This window comes from Chamaea fasciata, unplaced genomic scaffold, assembly GCF_029207755.1.
Source record: "Chamaea fasciata isolate MVZ Bird 193981 ecotype frontalis unplaced genomic scaffold, bChaFas1.0.hap1 SCAF_1, whole genome shotgun sequence".
Lineage (NCBI taxonomy): Eukaryota > Metazoa > Chordata > Aves > Passeriformes > Sylviidae > Chamaea > Chamaea fasciata.
Genome location: NW_027094086.1, coordinates 110,291,882 through 110,313,242, shown reverse-complemented (window position 1 = coordinate 110,313,242; position 21,361 = coordinate 110,291,882). Strand labels below are relative to the sequence as shown.

The following is a 21,361-nucleotide window of genomic DNA, read 5'->3' as shown; positions in this document are numbered from 1 at the left end:
CTTATTTTACTCTTGTGTCTACTGGGCATTGCTACAGGGTGGTGGGGTTTAAAAAGAAATTATGTGGAGATCATCTTTCTGAGAAAGAACTAGATTTGTTCTGCATATTCTCATTGATGCTGTCCTAGAAAACAGTAGGAGTGGTAACTAGGCACTATTTGCTTTGGAAGGGGATTTGTATAAGTGGAAACTTTCTTCACTGGTCTGATTTTATGGGGACAATCTTGATTTTCAGAATGAATTTGCAGATCTTTTCTGGCCTAAGTTTTCTGTATGTTAATGAGTGGTCCATCAAGTTTTCTGATCATCTTCTCTAAAGCCAGCATATTAAATCAAAAACTAACATACCTCTAACAGTGTAGACTTGAAACACAATTCCTTTTGCTGATGGTGATAAATGTTTCAGAGCTCATGGCTAAATTTGAACAGTAGCAAAGTGGCATCTTCCTCTTCCGTCTTTGACTCTGGTGAGAGCTTTGTGGAAGTGCTTGTTGGTTTGTTGATCCTTAAAATATTGACTTGTCTCCTTATCATATGAATAAATTGTTTGTATTTTAACAGTCAGAATTGTGAAACTTACGTTTACAGTTGAAAATACTTACAAAATATTGTCATGCTTTTTACCTATTTTGTTTTCAAAGGCTGTGGACCTTTCTATTGATGAGTCCAGTCTCACAGGTGAGACAGCTCCTTGCTCTAAATCTACAGCTCCTCAGCCAGCAGCAACCAATGGAGACCTTACTACTAGGAGCAATATTGCTTTCATGGGGACATTGGTCAGATGTGGAAAAGCAAAGGTAAAATCATTATTGCGAAATAATATGTTCCATGCTTCAGCTATTTGAAGGCAGTTCTTGCTTTTAAGTTTACCTCCGGTGGTTGGTGAGATACTTTGCAGAGCTTTTCCCACTAGTGTTTTTTCATACACTAGTTTAATAAGAAAACTATGGCCACGAGAGCTCAAATTCATAGGGAGCAGATGATGTGAAACTCCTCTCTTTAGGTTCTGGTGTTTTGCTTCTAGAGCTACACTCAAATGTTTGAAATTGTGTAAAAGAAAATATGGTTCTGACTAGTGTTAGGTGTTACCAATTTGACTTTTGCTACTGGTAATTAATAAATACTTCAGCAGTGCATAAAGAAGCAATTAGTTTCACTGAGGCGAAAGGTTTTTCAGGAAAAATTCCCTGCTTGTGACAAGAACTCATTCTGTAAATCAAGTTAAAATTTTTATTGGGCTAAATGGCATTTGCTCATGATTGGAGTCAAAGCCAATGACATTAAAACTTGAGATTTGATTTGTCTTTTTGTTGTTTTTTGGTTTTTTTAGGGGATAGTTATTGGAACAGGAGAAAACTCTGAATTTGGGGAGGTTTTCAAAATGATGCAAGCAGAGGAGGTAAGAGAAGATATTTAGAAGCATAGACATAGTTTGAACGTGTGTATTTCATTCATTAAAACTTTGAATTTATTCCATAGGAACTTAGTTGAACATCCATTGCTTTCAGTATTTTCCTTTCCTCTAGTGAAGCAAATCTTAGCTCTTGGACATGAAAGTAGTAATTGAATGCAGTGCAACAAAATATCCGTAGCTGACTTAAGGATGCTAACTGTGAAAATAATGCTCTGCACCTGTCTAAATATTTACATAGCTTTCTGTTTTGGTAAATTGAATTTTCTGTAGATGATTAAAAACATTCCTTCTGAAATATAGATGGCCTTCCGGGGCTCTAATGCCTCTATTTTGAAAATCAGTTTTATTCTTGCTATCCAGAGCTTTTTTGGTCTTGGAGGAATTGTGGTGGCTTGTAGTTGGCATGATGCTTTGGTTTTTTAATGACATTTTTGATAACACGTCTTATATTCGATTTTTGCCGAGATCACAAAGCCCTGGAAGAATACTTCTAATAAATATTTCATTTCATTGAAGTATTTTTGAATCTTATTGAATTCTGTGAAAGAACAGTCTGTGTTCCTAAAGCAAATGCATGGAAATAATAGGGAATAACTGCATCTTATTCACTGGCTGTCTTGAATTTTGTATCTGTGAAGTAGAATGTGATGCAGTCCATTTGTTAACTGCTGCTTGTTTGCCATTCATCAAGGCTCCAAAGACACCTCTGCAGAAGAGCATGGATCTCTTGGGGAAACAGCTTTCCTTGTATTCCTTTGGTATAATAGGTAAGATAATTTATGTAAAATAATTGCAAAAGATTAGCTAGTGGAAACTAGTGTGTAGGCCTGGGAAATGGAAGACTCTTTTGGCTCCTGATTTCAGTGGTCACTTCGAGTTCGTGTGTCTAGTCATCTGAAAATTGGATAATGTGACATAACTCTAATCATAAGGGTGTTTACTTGCTTCTTCCTGCAAACGTACTTTACTGACTTTTTGTCCTCCAAATCCTTCCTTTTAAATTGCAATGTGTCTTGGATTCTGATTCAAGGTGTGCATAAGTGAGTACCTCACTTAGAGATGTGCTTGGGCAGCTTGGCTGGCTGATACTTCCTTCATCTTTGCCATGCTAATGGAATCATGACAGTGAAATAAATAATAAATTTTTATAGGTAGCACAATGGTAAGCCTTGTTCTGGTTATTTGAGTTTTTTTTCTTGTCCTCATGAGGCTACAGTACATGCTGGTTTTACATTTATCCCCTTGAATGTTTTCTTTATAGGAGTTATTATGCTAGTTGGCTGGTTGCAAGGAAAGCATATCCTTGATATGTTCACAATTGGTGTGAGGTAAGATTTATGTTTTGAAATAAGGTAGATCCTGCATTACAGCAAGTGTTTGAAAGCTAGAGATCTATTTTGTAATATGCTTGCGTACACTGCTCTTAACTTCATGAAAGTAATTCAAAATGAAAATAAAAAAGCAAGTTCATGCATATTTTTAATGGTGCAGTGTGTTCCTGTCCATCTCTTAAACTTTACATTCATATGGTGATTTCTGAGTGTCTTGTGAAGCATCTGCAAACAGGCAGTAGAGTTGTACAGTTTGAATTTTTGTTGCTGAGTAAATAAAGTAGCTGTAATTTTACAAGGCGTATGACAAGTCTAAGTTATTGTAAGCTTTGTGTCATGTAGTTCAGTAACTCATCTTCTGTTATATTATGCAAACTTAATCCCAGTGTGTTTGCTGAGAACAGCACTGAATTTAGATGGTCTAATGCCATACTTTTAGAAGAGTTGTTGGGTTGCTGATTACATGAGCAGTGCATAAGGCAGAGGGGTTTCTTTAAGTGACAGGATCAGGCTCTGAAGAATTACACATTTGTGGAGGGGAGAAAAGAAACCGAGGAGCTGCATCTTTGAGCATCGCCTAATGAGTTGTGATCTTGTTTGTCATCAAGTTTTTTATTTGTTTGTTTTTTAAATGACCTTCAAGGCCATTCCTTCACTTAATTTGCTGCCACATCATGATCTGGCAGTAGCAATTGTGGATCGCTGGTGGCATTTCCCAGTTCTGTTTAGTGCTGACTACACTTATTCTTCACAATCTGGGCTGCTTTGTGCAGCCCTAATTAGTGTTTTGTGTCGGCAAAACAGATGTACAATTGATTTCTCCCTCTCCCCTACATTTCTTCATACTTTTGCATAAATAATGCGTAGAAATGATCTAATTTATTTCATTTGTTGCTGTCTTCAGCGAGTTTCTTACAATGAATGCTATGCAACTAGAATCACACGGCAACTCCTTCCTTTCTGTTTTAATCTCAGTGACGAGTCAGCTACAGAAACAATGTTCTGAACTGTAAATTCATCACTACTGTGTATCCCTGTATGACATTTGAAAACAGATCTATGTATTTACTTTCCTTGCAGTTTGGCTGTAGCTGCAATCCCTGAAGGACTCCCAATTGTGGTAACGGTGACACTGGCCCTTGGTGTGATGAGAATGGTGAAGAAACGGGCTATTGTAAAAAAGCTGCCTATTGTTGAAACTTTAGGTATGACTAGACTAACTTAGAGATAGTGTTTGTGATGTAAATGTTAGGAAATATTGATGACTAATGAGGAAGACAAAGCAGGTATTTTTATTTTGCTAACAGCGTGGTGGCATCTTTAAAACATTCCTGAATTGAACGTGGGTTACACTGGAGCAATTCAGGGAGACGTTTCTGAGGGCATTCTAACTACTTTCTTTGAACTGAAATACAGAATATGTCAGTTAATAGCATGCTAGCAATACACTAAACTGATTGTTTGCTGTACGATGTTCTTGTTAAATAAGATTTGTGAAATGTTTTTTTAATTAAAACTTTTTGGTGTAAATTTAGGAGTGATATTGACAGTTGAAAACGAATCCATATTTGAATATTAGAAAAAGCTTTGTAATTAGAATGCACCTTCAGGATGTTACATTAAAATGTAGAATCATTTAAAAACTTTAAAGCTCGAAGAAGTTTTGTATGCAGGTTGAGTCATGTAAAGCACAGAACATGGAAAAGAAATACAAATACAAAGTTAAATAATTCTGCTGCATCTGAATTCCTTTTTGCAATTTGAAGTTTGGGATTTTTTTTTTTACACGTCTCCAACAGAGTTTCATTAGTGTTGCAAGGTTTTTTGTTGCTTGTACAGTTCTTGCTGTCATGTTCAGAAGTGTCAATATGCTGCAATACTCTCTCAGAATCTCTGTTCTGGAGTTAAAAAGGCATATGCAAATCTCACATTTTTGTAATCTTTTCAAGCTTATTAAAATTTGCAGGTTTATTAGTAAGTCACACTTGTGACTTCCTAGTGTAACACTTGTGTGGCACAAATATTGTGGCAAGTGTTAAATACATGTTGTACTTTTTAATAAAGAAGAATGACTTCTGTAAAGCAGGCTCTGAGTTTTTCTCCTCACCAGGAATCACAACTGAGATTTCAGTAATGTAGCTTGAGGTACAGCAAAATGAAATAAAGGAGAGGTAGTGAGTGAACACATTTTGTATAAGTTGTGAATTTGGGATTTAAATTAGTTTGGAGGTTTTTTTAATTTACTGGACAAACTCTCAAATAACCTTGTACAATTATTCATTAGTCGTTGAAAATTTGCTGTCTCTCACTTGTTTTTGTTCACAGACAGCTGCAATATTTCTGGAAATTTGCTCAGCTCACATGCTTTTCTCTTTTTTAGTTATTCGGATTGTTCTAAACAGGAATTACCTTATAAATGTTAATTTGTTGTTTCAGGTTGTTGCAATGTCATTTGTTCTGATAAAACTGGAACTCTGACAAAGAATGAAATGACTGTTACCCATATTTTTACTTCTGATGGGCAGCATGCTGAGGTATGTAGTGTGACACTTAGATTTGAATTTGCCCTTTTATGTTTTTTTGTGTGTATCAGCTGTAACATGCTGGACTATACTGCAGGTAAAGCATCAGTTAAGAAAGCACAAATTTGTTGCACTAAACTCCTGTCCCTCAGTTATTTAGTAGGCAGCCTTTGAGCTGTGCTATTCAAGCCTTCTCTGATTACAGAAGCATTTTTTAATATATGTTAAGTTCTTAAAACTTTTGGTGACTGTGGGTCACATGCAGTAAGAGATACTAAGATTCACAGACAAGTTGAGAGATTGTGTTTTTCTTCAGTACAGAAAGTTGAGGCTATTTTGCTGTCTCAGGGACAGAGAAAATCCCGTAAAATTTACTTGTTCCAAACGTTTAAAGTGGAGATATCCAACTATTTGCCTATTTATTGAGTGAACTGTTCATTACTGAATATGCACTGTCATTCTTGCTTTTTTATAATGGATAGACTTGCAAGTAGGAACAGAACATGAATCAGGGATTGTTGAGATTAGGGAGTTGCTGGAAAGACCAATGATGTAAATCCACAAAAGAGAAGCAAAAGCAACAGGAATGAAAAAGCAGTGAGGTGTGGAACTGGATGTGGGTTCATAGGAATGTTTTAATTAAGTTCTTAAATCATCAAACTCCTTGATCAGGCTTTTGTTTCTGCAATCAAGTTAATAGATGGTCTTGTAATTTTATTCTGTAAGCAAAAATACTGGCATTTTTTCACATTGTTTCCTATTATTTACCTATATTTTCTTGTATGTCCTGATACTTGGTTTTTTTACTGCTAGAAGTCTATATGAATACTGAGTTGCATCTGGGTCAAATTAGTTCCTTTTTCCTAATGAAAAGAGAACTTAAAATGGCTGTGAAATATATTAGCTGTTAATGCTGTAGATATGAAAACTTTTTTAGGATCCTAGTATGACGCCTGGTTTTATGCACTAAAAATACAGTTTTACTGATTCTAACACCTTTCTGAGGTCTAAACTGAGAGGCTGTTCAACTGGGGGTTTTTTTGTTTGTTTGTTTGTTTTTTTAATAATTTGATGGAAGTAGGAGTCAGCTTTGTAATTCCATTCCCCTGCAGGAGGTATGCATTATTAATCAGGGTAAAGACAAATAGGAGGAAAAAGTTAGAAAGCAAAAGAAAGCAGAAAAAAGAAAGCATGCCTAATACTGTAAGGAAACAACATACTACATTTATTTATGCTAAGGAATAAAAATTGATGCTGTTTAAAGCAAATTGTCTATAATATATTTTATTGAACTCAGAGTGTTGCTGCATTAGAAGCTGAGTAAGAAGAATTCATGCACACTGAGTAAAAGCAGCCATTATGAATGGCCTTTTGAAATTCTTCTGTAGTTTATAATAAAAAGCTGAGAGCAGTTAACCTGGTTAACACTACATTGCATGTTGCCTCTGGCTGCTTGTCTTGCAGGTTACTGGAGTAGGTTATAACAGGTTTGGAGAAGTGATGCTCGATGGTGAAGTTATTCATGGTTATAACAACCCATCCATTAGCAAGATTGTGGAGGTAAGATCTTGGCAAAGAAAGATGAGTTTTAACTGATGATGAGAGCCTTGTGTGGCATTTACTTTGTGTTCTGTTTTCTCCCCTTTCCTTCCTCATCTTCTAGGCTGGCTGTGTGTGCAATGATGCCTTGATTAGAAACAACACATTGATGGGGAAGCCAACAGAAGGGGCTTTAATTGCACTTGCTATGAAGGTGTGTACTTGATGGTGCTTTTTGGATTCATGGCAGGTGGGAAATGTGTAGAAATAAGTTGTGGCTTTGTTTTTCTCATTTTCTTCTCTTTTGGATCTCCTAGATTTGTATTGCAACTGCTCATCTCCTATGTTTCTTTCTTGTAAATCTTGGGCGTTCTGAAGGATCAGAAAAAAATATTTACGAGTGAAGTAAAATCTCTATTTTCATCTTATTGCACTTAGTACTGTCTTTTAACCTGCCACAAACTGATTTACTTGTTGAATATTGACCGTGCTGTCTCTTTCCCAGTTTTACATCAGTAGGAGAGGGAAGTTGATAACTGTTGTATTGTGACTGCAGAATTTATAATGCCTCTTAAGGGCTTTCGAATTGTGGACACTGTGCTGAAGTGTTTGTTTTTTTTTTCTTTTGGGGAGGGAGGGGGGTTGTTGTTGGTTTTTTGTGTAATGCTGTGACACACCCATTACAGCTACTGAGAAGTGTAGCAAGGCTCATGCTGAAGCCTGAAAGAAGTTTCTAGGTGTTTTCAGTGCTAGTTTGTCAAGAAGTCTATGTAAATTGGAACAGTGTGCTCAAAAGGCAACTTTGGAGATGAAATTGTTCTTTAATTAAGTGATGTTTACTGACTAAAGTGTTTCAACAAGTCATCACATTTCATACCTATTTGAAAAGAAAAGGTCTTGACATTGTGGTTGTACTTCTGTTTTATATAGATGGGTTTAGATGGAGTCCAGGAAGACTACATAAGGAAGGCTGAATATCCCTTCAGCTCAGAACAAAAATGGATGGCTGTTAAATGCATTCACAGAACGCAGCAGGTAAACTTCAATCACTGTTTCCATGAACACTGGCTCTTGTAATATGGCTATCTTACCTTTATATCTTCATTTTTGGCTTCAGAAGTTTTGGAAGACTGGGAGTAGTGCACAGTCCTAGAAATATGGATAATGATAGATGCAGCTTTAGTTTCAACCTCTGAAATAGAGAAAAGGAATCACAAGAAATAATTTCGATAAAGGACATCCTGGGAAATTGTTTTAAGTATTTTGAAAACTGAGACCTTGACTATATACTTAGCTGTTTTTCCTTCCTTCTTCTTCCTTCTCAAGCATCTAAAGCAATTCTGCCAATCTTCTGCTGTTCTAGTGCTGCATAGTTAAATCATGAATTAAGAGCCAGAATAAGCACTGATGTTCAGTAGTAAAATTGCATTTGTTTGAAAACACAGGGTTTCTGGTTTTGATGCAGACATCACATCCCCAATGTGGGCAAATTTTACTGTTGTCATCACTGGCATGGATTATCAATATAACCCACTCTTTAACCTCTTTTCTTGTCTTCTGGTACTTTCACAGACATATGTCCATTCATGTTTCATTTAGATCCATATGAATGTTTTTGTTACAAGTATTGACATAATTACTGCCAGTCTGGAGCCTTCTAGACAATATGTGCAAAAGCAGACCTTATATTGAATTTATGAAAAAACTTTCGGTACTTCAGACCAAAAACAGGCTTGCTGACAGTGTTCCAGTATCACTGCAAAATCTTTGCTTTGGAAAGAAAGCATTTTACTCCTTTTAGCTATATGGGATATCTATATATCTATATAGATATAAAGATATATTGATTATCCATGTCTGTGTATAAAACGGTGAGCAGAAATTGGCATAAGATTTTAATCCATGTAAAGACTCACTGTGTCTGTGTTTTGGAATCAGCAATTTTAAACAAATGTTGGAAAATTGATAACAGCTTTAAAGGGAATATACGTTATTTGAAGACTAAGAAAATATAGTTGATTTAGAAACTTGGAACTCTCATCAGTTAAGCCTATCATGAAAGATTGGGGTAACTTGACTGCTGTGCATATAAATAACTTATCAGGAAGAAAATAGATATATTAAAAAAGAGCTTTTTAGTTCAACTGGAGAGCAGATGAGTAATCAGTGATTGGAAACTTAGCTGAGGCAGCAGTTCATAATGGAAAGGGGGGGAGGGGAAGGAAGGAGTTGATTAGGGTTGGAGTTAAGTGTTTGAGGTAGTTGGTGGACTCTCAGTCCCATGATATCATCGTATCAAGGCTAGATGGCTATCTGAAAAGTATTAGAGTTATTAGGCCTTGTACAAGAATGGAGGGGATGTTTAATGATCTGTGCAGCTTAAGGTCTTTCAAGTCTAATGTCCTGTGTGGGTTGAATTTCTGTCCTTTGCATGGGCTCTTAGTCTGTAAACTGTGACTTGCAGTGCCTGTGTCTGATGTCTACTGAAATGAGATATTGATTATTAGCTTGGCTCTTTTGACTTTACCACTCTTGAATGTACACTGTCTAGAGACACTCAACAGATTTTTATGTTTAGAAGTGTAAGTTGGATTTGCATTATGTTCTTAAGATATTTTAACAAAAGTACATGTCTGTCATTCTTATGTATCCATGTCTGTATGTACTTGTGTATGCGCAGTTATGCATACACACATGTGCACACAACAGCTCCTTTTTCTTCTAGGACAAACCTGAGGTTTGCTTTATGAAAGGTGCTTATGAACAAGTCATTAGATACTGTACATCATATAACTGTAAGGGACAGAGCCTACCCCTGGCGCAGCAACAGAGAGAGCAATACCAGCAAGAGAAGATGTCTATGGGTTCTGCAGGGCTTAGAGGTAAGGCTGTTTCAGTCTCTCAAAATAGTAATTTCATTTAAATGGCACTGCTTGTTGTTAAAAAAAGAAAAAAAACCCTAAACCAACAACAACAAACAAGAGGAACCCAAAACACAGGGATCTTCTTTTTTGTTTGGTTGGTTGGGGTTTTTTTGTTGTTTAGTTTTTCGGCCTGTATAATAACATGTTTAAAGTGCAGTGGGTGAGAAAGGGCACTGTTGCTTGCTGTCATCTCTTGCATGTGACCATAACTGAGCTGTGCATTGCTACTTAATGGCTTCCATACCTTATTATAGATGCCTGTGGGGTTTTGTTTTTTTAATGTGAATGTGTTTATTTGTCCATTAATTTGGCTCCTGTCACCTTTATGAGTTAAGCTAGGACAACTGATTGCAGGTCAGGAGATGCCTTTAGAATTACCTTCTGTGTTAACAAGCAGTGGAGAATTTTAGATAAAACAAAGTTTTTTTTCAGAAGATGATTGACAGGAGTTGATTATGGGCCAGGATTATACATGACTGGCTTTCTTTGGCCCCTCTAAAGAGATCTCTAGGCTGTTAAGTCCATGCACAGCTTTTAAATTATTTTTTTATTATTTTTTTTAAAGGAAGGGATATTCTGTGGCTCAGGAAATTCATAAGATGCAAATTATTAGAAGCTGAGAGAATGTGCTAGGAGTGGTATTTTTTTGTTGTTTTATTTATACAGTCATTTGTTCTGTCTGTCAAACAAAAAAATCAAGGGTAATGTTTTGAAAAAAGCAAACTTGCTTTTCCCTTTCAATTCTAATGATACTTAAACATACTTGAATTAAGAATCTTATTTTAAAAGACATTCCAGAAAATATTCAGCAGGTACTCAATGAAGTCTGCCTCTGAAAAGGTAAAAAAAACCCAAAACAAAACAAAAAAAAAAAAACCAGAAAATAAATACTTTAACTGATCCTCCCTTTCATCCTAATGCGTGAAAGAAATGCACAGAGAAACCACAAAGCTAGACATGGTTCTCTTTCCACACAGTCACAATATAAACACTTCTGGATGAGAATAAATAGGAAAGTTTATCTATAAAACCTGGCTGTTTGGTAAGAAATTCTTTAGAGGACAAGAATGTACAAAAGTAGGTTATTGTGAATGCTCAGTGTTGCTACTACCAAGGTTTTAAAAAAGGAAAATATCAATTTCAGCCCTTTGCTTTATGCTGGCCTGTTAGGCTGAAACAGTTGTTTTAAAGGCTGATGTAAGCATTAATTTCAAATCTTTACATTTTTATTTCTTTTTCTTCTTAAAGTTCTGGCCTTAGCTTCTGGTCCTGAGTTAGGACAGCTGACTTTTTTGGGGCTTGTGGGAATAATTGATCCCCCACGGACTGGTGTCAAAGAAGCTGTTACTACACTTATCACCTCAGGAGTTGCAATAAAAATGGTTACTGGAGATTCACAGGAAACTGCAGTTGCCATTGGTAAGAATAGTTCATACTTTCATACTTCCTTGTTTTCTGCCTATTTAATTGTTAGGAAGTATGGGTATTAAGTCTTTAACATTTGTGAGTTCTGTATGTTGGGTTAATGTATGTCACAGTGGAATTAGCAGGGAGAAATACCCAAAAAACCCAGGACCCTAGCCTGAAGTGACACTTTGGTTTCTGCTTGGACAGTGTTTTCGCTAATTTGGTTAACATATGATTTCGGCTGTTTGAAACTGTATTTTTTATGGTGTTTTCTTATTACATATGCTTGATGTCTGATTCTTACTGTTACATCAGCATCACCACCCTGCCTGCCCTCAGCTTTGGATGGATGTCTCTGACAACAGGGATAAACTAAAATGGCTGATGACAAGGAGTAATGATGGATGGCACTTCAGTGCTGTCCAGTACAGTTTTGTCCGTACAACTAAGTTTGAATCTTAAGTGTTATTAATAAATATTTAAATAAACTTTTAAACTTCTTTTAACAATACAGTGCATTAAAGAACAATCACTTTAGTTGGAATATGAATTCTTTACAAACAGGATAATGAACAGTTGAATGGACGCATAAAAAATATACTCCCAAATCAGAATATTTTATCAGAGGTTTTTTTTTTCTTTCCCTTGTCTCTCTCTTGTTTTTTTGTTTTTTTTTTTTTCACTTTCTGTCATGTTGTTGTTTTTTTTTAACTGTGAATTCTTTGAGAGGATTGAACTCCTCTATTTGTTTATATGACACCTGGCAGAATTACCTACAGACCTTTAGACTTAAAAGGACTAAGCAAATAATATCTGGTTTAGGGTAGACTTTGTAGCATGTTATTGTTACTCAAGAGTTCTTTTAATTTACTCCAACATACTGAATCAATAACGTAGTAAGATGTTCTGCTCCAGGTATTTTAAATCTGAAGTGCTGCAGAAAATATTAGGATTAAAAAAAATAATTGGATACTTAATGTCTTAAACGGGTAAATTATTATAATAAAGGTTTTTTTATGACTTTTTTACAGCTAGTCGTCTAGGACTGTATTCCAAAAATTCACAGGCAATCTCTGGAGAAGAGATAGATGATTTGGATATTCAGCAGCTTTCTCAAATAACACCAAAGGTTTGTTTTGATATACTACTTACTGAAATGTGGCAAAGAATACATTTACATATTGAGAAATGCTTTTTTTTCTGTGGCAAGCTAAAATGTAATTTCTGAACTACAAGTAATATTGTTCTAGTAAATATCTTTTGGTCTGACATATGACCTGTATGAAAATCTATTTCTTTCAACTTACACAGTTGTCTTTTTAGGGAGTTTATTGCTTCTGCCTCTTTTCATGATTCAGGGGTTTTTTTATCTTTAACTTTCATTTTGCCTCTTCTTAGAGGAACATCACCTTTTTGTATTATTGGGCCATTTTATTTCTGAGCAACTCAGTTCATTTATATAATCTTAGAGTCTGCATGTTCAGACAGTCCATTCTTTTGCAATTCGTAAGAGGACTTGTCTCTGCTTTTAATGATTTTGATGGCTCTGAGGTCACTAGTTGGGAATTTTGAAAGGCTCTATTTATTAAGTTACTGCTTAATACTTTTTAGTTATTAAATAACTAAATGGATTAACCAATGTCAATGTTAAAAATGTGAAGACGTAATCAAATGCAGTAGAGATTCAGTTTTAGCTATGTTGCAAAATCCATGCATCAAAATGCTGCTCTGCTTGCAAAGGACTGTAAAATTAGACTGCAGCATGCTTGAGCTTGGTGTAAGCAAGCCAAAAGTCAATATTTGCAATCAAGAAATGTGTATGTCAGCTTTCTGTCTTTTCTTAGTGACTCACAGAAACAGAAAAAGAATTTTGTGGCAAATACTAATTTTTGGTTTATTTGGTAATACTTGTTCTTAAGGGCTGTCCATATTACATAACTGAAATAGATACAAATTTACTTACACGGTTTTGACCTTTGACCCAATTGCTTTTCTAGGTGTTTGTTTAAAATCTTATTAGGAATTAATTGAAATCAACCAATAAGATTGATAGCTGTATACAGTCAAAAGAGATTGTTAAGAAATCTAGGTTTTTGTCAGGCTTCTTGAAAAGGAAAAATGCTAACTGTATAGGGATTGTGGAAAACTAAATTCCACATGCTGAAATTTCAATTTACAGAGAAGTCCAGAGACCAAGAGAAATCTGAAAATTGGTCCTTCGAAGTCAGAATTTTTAATTCGCTTTAAAACTTCAATTGTTAATAATATGCTATAAACTAGGAAAATTGAAATATCCTGAGTAGCTGATCACTTGTACTCAGAAGGAAAAAGGATGTTGATTGTAGAGTCAGCATCACAATTGCCTGCATGAATTTAGTCAGGAAGGCCAGCCGCAAGTCATTATACCTCAGTTGCTTCATTATTTTAGAAGGCTTTTAAATTGCACATTCTGTCTTGAAATAAGTAGCACTAACTTTGTTTACTAGAACAAACTTTGAATCTTCTCTGAAGTTAATGATTTCACCCAATTAAAAGCACAACTCACTGGTGCTTCAGCTTAAGAGCTAACAAGAATACAGTTTGCTTTTGATTGTATTTTTTAACCTCTGCCTTAATAGAATCCAGTGCAATTCTTTACATTTCTGAAGTTTTCACCATTACTTCATTATTCTTTTAATAGGTTGCAGTGTTCTACAGAGCCAGTCCCCGACATAAATTGAAAATTATAAAGGTATGTCTTACAGAGGCTCAAATGCTGGACTGTTGCTATGAGTATTGCCTGTGCTGCCTTTACTTAAAGTATAATGTGGTGCAGTGTGTCAAGATGAAATCAGAAATGCATCTGATTCGACAGTGAAGTGTACTTGAAAATATTACCTAGAAAAATGCATAGTGCCCACAAGGAATAGATAGGTAACATTGTGCTTTTTCTATGTAGGGAGCTGGGGATTGATTGAGATTTGTGTCACATTGCAGTTGAATTGACTAGGAACTTGAAAGAACCGTATTTCTGATACTTGTCAGATGAGATAAAAGGGAATGAATTTCAAGCCTTGTCTGTGGCAATGCCTCTATTCAGAAGTTAACAAAAGAAGGTAGCAAAGAGGGGCATACTCAGTTTAACAATTGGAGCAATCAGAAAAGTAACAATAAGGAGAAGTCAAAACACTGAGACCATGGGGATAAATGCTAGACTTATAAGAAGGTGATAATGGTAATATAATATCTTCTACCTTTCTCTAGAGCTTTTTTTCTTTCCCCTAAAGGAAAATTTTATATACCCAAGCTTTAAAATTTAGGCTGTCTGAATATACGAACTGAGGTTTAACCCAAAATATTGCATAAATTTATTTAAAAACAAAACCAGCTGCTTTTTTTTCTTTAGGACATTACAATGCAATTACAAGAAATGGGGGAGGGGGAGCAATGACACAAACCTTGTATCTAGAATAATTTTATAGGATGGGTTTATTCAATCCCTGATTTAAGCTCTTTTCCCTATCTTTAGTCCCTGCAAAACAACGGTGCCGTAGTGGCTATGACAGGAGATGGAGTGAATGATGCTGTTGCTCTGAAGGCTGCAGATATTGGTGTAGCCATGGGACAAACTGGAACAGATGTTTGTAAAGAGGCAGCAGATATGATCCTCGTGGATGATGATTTTCAGACAATAATGTAGGTGGCCTATATGTACATATCTTGTACTGTATAGCTTTAATGAGATGTTGCCTGGGTTAAAACCAATAGAAGTTGCCCTGAACTTGTAAGTGTAGCAGCTGTAAATGAGTTTTCGGCTCAGTCAGGAGTATTAGCATGGTTAGAAACATAACTGAGGTGAAATAGTGAGTCTATTAGCGGTTAGTGGATTTCATTCAATTTCTTACTTCAGAAGTATACAACTAATGAAAAAATGACAGAGCATTCCACTTAAGATTTTAAAAACTTGCATACTTTTCCATTTGTTTTCAACTCTTAAATGTACTGATTTCAAAAAAGGAAAAAAAATATAGACTATTTAGATATCACAGGTGGAAATAGGTTATTAGCATCTGGTAAACAGCTGTTTGTACTTGTTTGGTGTTTTTTGGTTGGTGTATTTCAAAAAGAGCTTAGCTAAACTTATCCTATTTTGACTTTAATTCATCTGACTTTTGAAGGTAGTGATTGTTGACAGAGCTGACCTGCTGTCTGGTGAAATAGCCTTCATTTTGAAATTATGCATCAATCACAGAACACTTCAGTTCCAAAGTATGGCACTTAACACTTGGGAAGAAGTGAAATGGAGAAGGACAGTATAAGAAAATCTACCTATGTAGCACTATGTCAGAGGATGATCTGAGGTTGTCAGGCTAATTCAGCCAACAGAAATGTGCTGTTATACAAAAACATAGCGGAGAAGGGAATCATTTTAACATAGTTCAAAGAATACATAGGAAGGACATCTGTAGTAAGTACTTTACATTGGCTTGGTGAGGTTTTTGCTGGAATATGTTATCCAGCTTTGCTCACTTCATCAGGAGAGTCCTCAATAGGAGAGAGAAGAGCGGTGAATGCTAAGGAAAAAAAGAAGTATGAACTTCCATTGTTTTACATCTTTTCCCCAGCCTTTTAATTTTTTTTCTTTTAAGTTACCAAAGGAATGCTGTGTAATTATTGGGAGAATGGAAGAAAAAAATCAGTTTTATTTGCAGCAAAGTACACTTGATTTGGGTCTCAAAAAACCCTTTCTCACTGCAGTAATTGTGATAATGTGATAGGCAAGTTGTGACACATGCTAGGGGTTGTGAAGATGGTCTGTACATATTTCATTCTGGTGCAGGAAGAATATATGGTCCTCTAAAGCCGTATTTTTTTAAAAAGGGGGGTTTGTTGGCTTTTTGGTTTTTTTTTTTGTTTTTTTTTTAACTATCCAACTTGATTTAGAAACTCTTATCAAGGATGGTGGTGAATTTTGAACATAGAAGAGATCTTACTAACGATTACACTTTGAAAGCTAAGCATCTGGAAAAATAACCTGTGATTATTCACAATCACAAAATAATTTGGGCTCTTACTGTCAAGTTGAAAAACAATGACTGCCAAAGTTAAAAGGACCTCAACTCCATTTGTTTCTTCCTGGTTTTACTGCTGCTTAAATGAATAGCATTTTTGGTTTGTTTTAAGCTTTTCTTGGCAGTAGATTCATTTGTCCAGTAATATAATCTTTGTTTTTAATTGCAGGTCTGCAATTGAAGAGGGTAAAGGAATTTATAATAACATAAAAAATTTTGTTAGATTTCAACTGAGCACGTAAGTTTGAAAAACTATCAGTATCAAAAGTTTCTTGTGAATGAATCAAAGCATGAAACAGATGCATAAATTCATGTTAATACTGTAAATTTCAAGTAGGATGCTGATATACTGTGCTTTTGAGTTTTCACTGTTTTGTGTTTGGTGGCTTGTTTTATTTTTAAAGACCCAGATGATAGTGCAATACACAGAGATGTAACTTTGTCACGGTTCTCCCTGTTGAGATGTGTAAAGTCAGTTACTGAAGGGATCATGAGAAACAGCTTAACTGCCTTTGGGTCCCTGTTTAAATGAGAAGCTTGTAGTCAGTCCCTCCTTAACCAGAACATGTATTCCAGTGGAGGAAACTAGGAGATCAGAAGGCTAGTTTTTCTGAAATCCATGTACTGGTTTTCTTGCACATAAGGATTCATGTGCTAGCTATATAATGTGTACGTAAGACAAGGGGACAAGAGTTTATTAATCCTTAGTTTGAATTTCTTTGTGAGTTTATCTTACTGGATCTGGATTCAGGGATATGTTTTTTTTTTTTTCTTTTCACCATGTTGTTCATGTACTTTTTTGAAGCCTTCATGACATTTCAGTGTCTCTGAGATTTGCAGAGTTGGAAACAAAAAAAAAACCAACCCAACCAAACCTAAAACCTCAAATAAAACAAACCCAAAAAAGCTTCACAAAAACCCCAACCCACCACCAACAAATACCACCCGAAAAATCCCCAGAACAAAAAAAACATTTCTCAACAAAACCTCCCAACCCAACAAAAGTCAGAAATGACCAATTTGTTTACTTGCATATACACTGCAAAAAGTGGCATATACTTTCAGCCCTACCTTTCAGTCTTACTAAGACTAGACTGAAAATCTGCTGCTGAAAAATAACTAAGCATAGATGTTCTAGGTAAGTGTGCTTACCTGTTTTTGATTAATCAGTTACCCTTTGGTTTTTTCTGTCCGTCTTTGCAGGGTGAGCATAATAGAGTTCAGTACAGTGCTAAATTTGGAATTAATATAAGCCTTGTTCTCTTCTTCTTGGTTATGAAACCACTTAATTTTGCACTGAGAGCAATTAGTGCATACTTGTGTACAAAGGTTTCTAATGCTGAGTTTGCAGCCAGCTAATCTGTTTTTCAGTCTTTGGCCTGGCCTTCTCATCTTGCTAGTAATGAGGAGTGCTTGTAGGTATTTTTAAGGAGCTTGAGTAGTACCTTGCTTTGGCTGACCAGGCAAACCGGTGACAGGTGCACAGAGTGAGTTTGTTCACATCAGGAGTGGAAAAGCAGTTTGTTTTTCAAAACCACATTTAGAAGTTCCACTTTTGGCACAGGAGAAGTACAGGACCCAGTTCCCCATAAAAAAATCAGCTAGGAGATGGTGAGTGATAATTCTGAAATGCTACCTAAAAGTTTGGGAGGTGCAAATTTGCTGCCTTTTTATTGCCAGAACAATGCTGTTTTAAATATGGACTGTGTCAGAATGAGTATTCTAAAGGATTTCACGCTCTACCTTTAAAGTTCGAGTTAATGTCTGTCATGATTCATTCACACTGTCAAAATCTGCATCTACTCTTAAACAGTGGAAGTGTTGATTACAAAGCAGTTATCAGTGGATCTTCAGAAATGTTCCATGCTGACAGTTGTAAAAATGGATTCTTTCAACAGGAGTATAGCAGCACTGACTTTAATCTCACTGGCTACATTAATGAACTTTCCTAATCCTCTCAATGCCATGCAGATCTTATGGATCAATATTATTATGGATGGACCTCCAGCTCAAAGGTAAGTAATTACTCTTAACTGTGTTAGGTTCTGTAGTCCTTTTATTTCACTCATAAAGGAAACTGTGAAGTGATAAACTTCAGTGAGATGTTTCAGAAATAGCAAACTTCTCTCCACAACTCCCTGAAAGGTGGTTGTAGCCAGCTGGGGGTTGGCCTCTTTCTCTAGGCAGCCGCTGACAAGAATGAGAGGACACAGTCTTAAGCTGCACCAAGGGAAATATAGGTTGGATATTAGGAAAAAGTTTTTTATGGAAAGAGTGATAAAGTATTGGCATGATCTGCCCAGGGAGGTGGTGGAGTCACCATCCCTGGATGTGTTTTAAAAATAACTGGATGTGGCACTTAGTGCCATGGTTTAGTTGAGGTGTTAGGGCATGTGTTGGGCTCAGTGATCTTGAAGGTCTCTCTTCCAACCGAGTGATTCTGTGTGAGCTTTCTCTGTGAACTTCAATGTTTGCAGTATGTTTCTGTGTTAATTCTATTTGGTTTGCTTTAGTATCTAATTATATGGGGGCAGCAAGCATACCTACAGATTCATGGATATGCCCATGAAACTTGAATGCAGAGTTCTGGCTTCCCTGTGGGTTTTTCCTCTGACCTTTTTCACTGCGAGTAGATGTTGGAGGGAGAGATGGTGAGCAACAAGCATTAAATCCTCCTTTTTACAACTCAGAAAATCTAATCCTTAAGTTAAAAGCAGTGAATTAATTTTATGATGATAAAAATGGAAAATGTTCTTTTAATTGTAAGCCTTGGGGTGGAGCCTGTGGATAAAGATATTATTCGAAAACCTCCAAGAAATCTGAAGGACAGCATTCTGACCAAAAACCTGATTGTTAAAATACTGGTTTCATCAATAATTATCGTCTGTGGAACACTGTTCGTCTTCTGGAGAGAGGTATGAAAAAAAGTGCAAAACTTAGAGCAGTAACAGCCTAATTTAAAAGAAATCCTTTTTATACCAGCAGTTGGAATTCAGAGTTAGTATGAACTTAGTTGTGAGTTTTGGCCATGCTTATTTTGTACTAGCAGAGTAGAGAGGAAGATTTTCAAAATAATTGTTGAAATGCGAAATACAATTTTATTCCCCAATCTCTATTTTGACATAGACTTTTTCAGGTTCCAAATCTACTTTGGAAATTTTGCTCATAGAAAGTAATTATGTAAATCTTCTAACCAGATTATTATGAAAGCCATTTGACTTCGTTTTCCCAGTAGAGAAAAATGTTGTGTGAGCACTTGGTAGTGCATCATAGAATTCCTGCTATTCCACATGCTTGAATAAATGTTGGTCAGGAGGATTGATTTAATCATAGCTTGGAAGTACAAATTTTTATAAGTTACAGGTATGTAATATTTGCTCTGTGATTTAATAAATCAGCTTGGGGCAAACAAGTTACTTTTGCTTTCATTTCCTAAGTAGTAGAACTTACTGTAGAATTATTGTAATAATTTTGTTTAATTGACTTTAATTGTAGAGGGTTTAAAGCATGCTAAAAGCCATTTCATTTTATTTTGTTGGCAGTTAAGAGACAATGTAATAACACCACGAGATACAACCATGACCTTCACCTGTTTTGTATTTTTTGATATGTTCAATGCTTTGAGTTCTAGATCTCAGGTAAGTGATTCATATTATCCATTCACACAGTATTAACACGATAATCAGAGTTTTCTTTGAGGGAAGATCTTGCTGTGTTTGTTTCAAGTGTTTTCCTGTAGATTTACTTCACATCTGCTATTAAGCTCAGAGTTTCATAAATTTACTAGGTAGGATTTCTTAAATTACCGATAAGTTAATTACTTAATTTGTTTACATGGTGATGTCCTGACAAAAGCAAGAAAGTTGTTAATAAGAGCTGAAGTGTGATGATCCTTTGTATTGCTGTTTATACTTGGTTGGTTTTTTATCTTCCTGGAAATTCTGTTAAGTTCAGCAGCCTTACCAGAATGTGAAATTTCTTGAAGGCTTTGGCTTTTATATTTTGTAATCCTAAATCCATAGTCCAAGAAAAATTACTGAAACTGTTCTGTATTTTTTTATCTGTGTATATTTTTTCATTTGAAGGAAGCAACTCTGAAATTTTGTGATAGTATGCATTACTACATTCACTGTAATTTGCAGTCTTATCTGTTATGGAATAGCGTGGGGGTAGGTAACCTTTTTCTGATGAACTGTACTTGTGGAATAGTGATCTTAATATGAAAGTTGTTGACTATGAAGACAAGACTTGTACTCTATTTACCAGGGAGAAAATGCAATTAGCCTCTTCAATAACTTGTTCTGGATTATCTAAGAGGTCAACAGTAAAAGTCTCGATGAAAAGAAATTGTAGTTTCTTGTCTAGATAATTAGGATTCCATGTACATTGTAACTTTTTTTTTTTTTTCCCCAGACAAAATCTGTGTTTGAGATTGGACTTTGCAGTAACAAAATGTTCTGCTATGCTGTCCTTGGTTCTATAATGGGGCAGTTACTGGTCATTTACTTTCCTCCACTTCAGAAGGTTTTCCAAACAGAGAGCCTGAGTGTCTTGGGTAAGAACAATTCCCTTTTCAAAACTGTGCATTAAGGATTAATTTATAAATGTGGTGGGTGGTGGTTCTGTAAGAGCACTTTCTGGCTGTCTGCATACAACAGGGATACAAAGCCTGCTGATACTTTTAGTTTTGTGAGTAGGGTTTTTTGGGGGTTTTGTTTGTTTCATTGATTTGGTTTTTAGTCTTTTGAAACGGTCTAGATGTTTTCTTTGGAAAGCATGATTTCAATGCATATAGTACATAACGGATCAGTGTGTTCTTAAATTTCTATAAAGGTGCTTATTTATTTGGGAGTTTTTAATATAAATTTTGTTGCAGGGAAAACTGTTGACTTTGTAGGTTTCTCAGCACTATTAATTTAACTGTTTCACAAGTTTTTCCTCTAAATATAAACACCTTATTTAGAAATCCTGATCTTTTAATATTGATTGCATTGTCATAGGGTAAATAAACAGGAGGATTTAAAGAAGCTATAGATACATAATGCTGTTTGCCTCATTAAGACTTAGATTTATTACTTTTGTGGTTTTCTGGAGTTAAGTGATCGCAATGAAATACATGTATTTATTGTAGCATAATTTCTGATTATATTAATATTATTTTTTCAGAATTAGG

General features: G+C 35.5%; 1 protein-coding gene across 3 annotated transcripts in view; it reads left to right on the top strand.

Annotated features, from left to right (window-relative positions):
* Nucleotides 1–21,361, top strand: part of ATP2C1 (ATPase secretory pathway Ca2+ transporting 1) — a 44,831-nt gene that overhangs the window by 22,390 nt on the left and 1,080 nt on the right. For all 3 annotated transcript variants that reach the window (XM_066193519.1, XM_066193511.1, XM_066193528.1), the window contains 19 exons: nucleotides 642–797; nucleotides 1,331–1,399; nucleotides 2,106–2,181; nucleotides 2,676–2,742; nucleotides 3,826–3,950; nucleotides 5,182–5,279; nucleotides 6,732–6,827; nucleotides 6,931–7,020; nucleotides 7,737–7,841; nucleotides 9,532–9,688; nucleotides 10,979–11,149; nucleotides 12,169–12,266; nucleotides 13,818–13,868; nucleotides 14,646–14,812; nucleotides 16,358–16,426; nucleotides 18,087–18,203; nucleotides 18,956–19,103; nucleotides 19,731–19,826; nucleotides 20,602–20,743. In XM_066193519.1, the coding sequence (XP_066049616.1) occupies nucleotides 642–797; nucleotides 1,331–1,399; nucleotides 2,106–2,181; nucleotides 2,676–2,742; nucleotides 3,826–3,950; nucleotides 5,182–5,279; nucleotides 6,732–6,827; nucleotides 6,931–7,020; nucleotides 7,737–7,841; nucleotides 9,532–9,688; nucleotides 10,979–11,149; nucleotides 12,169–12,266; nucleotides 13,818–13,868; nucleotides 14,646–14,812; nucleotides 16,358–16,426; nucleotides 18,087–18,203; nucleotides 18,956–19,103; nucleotides 19,731–19,826; nucleotides 20,602–20,743 (2,098 nt within the window). The remainder of the gene's footprint in view (nucleotides 1–641; nucleotides 798–1,330; nucleotides 1,400–2,105; nucleotides 2,182–2,675; nucleotides 2,743–3,825; nucleotides 3,951–5,181; nucleotides 5,280–6,731; nucleotides 6,828–6,930; nucleotides 7,021–7,736; nucleotides 7,842–9,531; nucleotides 9,689–10,978; nucleotides 11,150–12,168; nucleotides 12,267–13,817; nucleotides 13,869–14,645; nucleotides 14,813–16,357; nucleotides 16,427–18,086; nucleotides 18,204–18,955; nucleotides 19,104–19,730; nucleotides 19,827–20,601; nucleotides 20,744–21,361) is intronic.